Source organism: Sprattus sprattus, assembly GCF_963457725.1.
Source record: "Sprattus sprattus genome assembly, chromosome: 17".
Lineage (NCBI taxonomy): Eukaryota > Metazoa > Chordata > Actinopteri > Clupeiformes > Clupeidae > Sprattus > Sprattus sprattus.
The window spans coordinates 23,997,347-23,999,846 of NC_137915.1; the positions used below are offsets into that span (position 1 = coordinate 23,997,347).

At 47.4% G+C, this 2,500-nt stretch overlaps 1 protein-coding gene across 1 annotated transcript in view; it reads left to right on the plus strand.

Annotated features, from left to right (window-relative positions):
* Nucleotides 1-2,500, plus strand: part of LOC308378558 (cadherin-18-like) — a gene marked incomplete at both ends in the record, with an annotated part of 113,313 nt that overhangs the window by 75,563 nt on the left and 35,250 nt on the right. The window contains one exon of the mRNA XM_080855499.1: nt 21-129. Within this exon, the coding sequence (XP_080711625.1) occupies nt 21-129 (109 nt within the window). The remainder of the gene's footprint in view (nt 1-20; nt 130-2,500) is intronic.

Consider the following 2,500-nt stretch of genomic DNA (forward strand, 5'->3'; position numbering starts at 1 on the left):
TGTGTGTGTGTGTTGAACAGGTGATCCAGACGGTGGCGGCGGTGGATAAGGATGACTTTGCTAACGGGAAACGCTTCTCCTTCGCCTTTCCCATCGGGAATCCCAACTTCACCCTCAAGGACAATGAGGGTATGTCAGCACTATGGTTCTCTCTGATGCTTATTGTATGTGAGTGTGTGTTTGTTTGTGTGTGTGTGTGTGTGTGTGTGTGTGTCTGTGTGTGTGTCTGTGTGTGTGAGTGTGTGTGTGTGTGTGTGTGTGTGTGTGTGTGTGTGTGTGTCTGTGTGTGTCTGTGTGTGAGTGTGAGTGTGTGTGTGTGTGTGTGTGTCTGTGTCTGTGTCTGTGTGTGTGTGTGTGTGTGTGTGTGTGTGTGTGTGTGTGTGTGTGTGTGTGTGTGAGACTGTGAGTGTGAGTGTGTGTGTCTATAGTGGGGGGCGCAAAGGAAAATCTATGCTGCTCAGTAATTACTTTTGAATCCTCCCCAAGTCCCCAGAAGCATAACGCAGAAACACACACACACACACGCACAAACAAACAAACACACACACACACACACACACACACACACACACACACACACTCACTAGACACACACACACACAAACATTCCCACTTCAGACCCCTATAAAGATCATACTGTAGACATCGCTACTTTTTATGTTTCACTTTTGTGAATGTACACGCACACATGCATACATTCAACTATGTGTACATTATGTTGCCATTTAGCTGACACATACACGCTAATCAACTACCATTCATCACATAGATTGAACACTCATTCAGCTTGCACCTAGCATTGTAAATCTCTTGGCATAAGGATCTTATGGACGACTCCATGTTAATATGACTGCATGGGAACTGAGCAGGGGCCACAGGTTATGTATGAGAGCAGCTCTATTAGCCTAGCATGTCTGCATCAGTCAGTGGGATTTAATGGACTCTAATGTCCCCGGATGAGCCAGGTACAGAACAGCTGTGAGATTCCTGCGACTCGGAACGGTTTAGTGCATCTTTCACACCTGTTCCACCGCATCAATGTGTTATATACATCACACACACTATTGCGGTAAATACACCATATATGTGCTGGGCTGACATAGGATGCGTTTGTTTCCACTGTGAGAGTATAATTGACTCCAGCATCTCTTTGAACCTTGCACAATTTCACTGTATAAATGTTGTTCACACATCACACACATCACGCTATACATTGAAATGCATACACCATATTTATGCTGCGCTTACATATGTAGAATGTTTTTTTGTTTGTTGCCACAACAAGCTGATCATCGTCTCCAGCAGCAGCAAACCCAACATTTGGCGTGGCTCGTCTGTGTTTGTGTTGTCGTGCTGTTTTTCCTGGAGCACAAACACTGGTGCACAAAGCAAATATTTTCACTGCCTTCCGCCTGCCGTGTCCAAACAAACGCAGTTGCAACAGTGTGTTTGTGTGTGTCTTTGAACAAGGCCCTTTGTTTATATGAATGTGCTGGGGAGTGTTCAGGTTCCAGTGGTGATCAGTCAGCGTCCTCCCACGCAGAAGGGGGGGGCGGAGGGCGGCGCAGATGGACTAGCAGAGGGGTTTACTACCATCACGTCTGACAGGGATGTTTAGCGGGGTGCGATGGAGTGTGTGTATGTGTGTGTGTGTGTGTGTGTCTGTGTCTGTGTGACTGTGTGTGTGTGTGTGTGTGTGCACGTATGTCTGTGTGTGTGTGTGTGGACAGGTACAGCTGTGAAGCGATGGTGGCTCTGCAGCTGTGTAGGCTGGAGGGAGTGGAGTGTTTTTCTCTGCCATCGCCCTCGCCGCCTCTCATCCTCTTACAGCAAACACCTGCTGGTTAAGACATGTAAAACGGATTACCTCTCCCTCGCTCTGCTTGCTCTGTCATTCGCTTTTTCTATCTTTGCCTCTCTCTCTTGCTCTCTCTCTCTCTCTCTCTGTCTCTTCCCTTACTTTCTTACTCTGTCTTTTTTTTCCTGCTCACTTTTTTTCTGTTCTTATTTGCTCTTTTACTCTGCTCTCTCCCTATCTCTCTATCTCTCTCTCTCTTTCTATCTCTCTATCTATTTCATTGACATCCAGAGCAGGCCAGGTCCCAGGTGTGTCTCCATGGCAACCCTCCCTCAGGTGTGGTCCTGATGCTGAGTGTGTGTGTTTGTGAGAGAGAGAGAGAGAAAGAGAAAGAGATAGAGAGGGTGGGGGACACCTGGAGGGCCTGTGAAAGAGATTTGTATGGAGAGGAGGAGAAAGCGCAGGGGAACAGAGGAAATCGATGAGCTGACCTGACTGTGGGAGATAAGGGGGTGCAGAGACACTCCCCAGACCACAAGAGTTGTGTGTGTGTGCCGCACGTAGGCTGGCCGCTCCTGTTTACTCTATTTACCCAAGAGCCTCTTGTGAGTTCTCCCTCTCAACGACAAGCAGGTCACTCATGTCTCTATCCTGCCTAGTACCATGGTCATATACCACTATATAAGCTATGCTATGCTATAT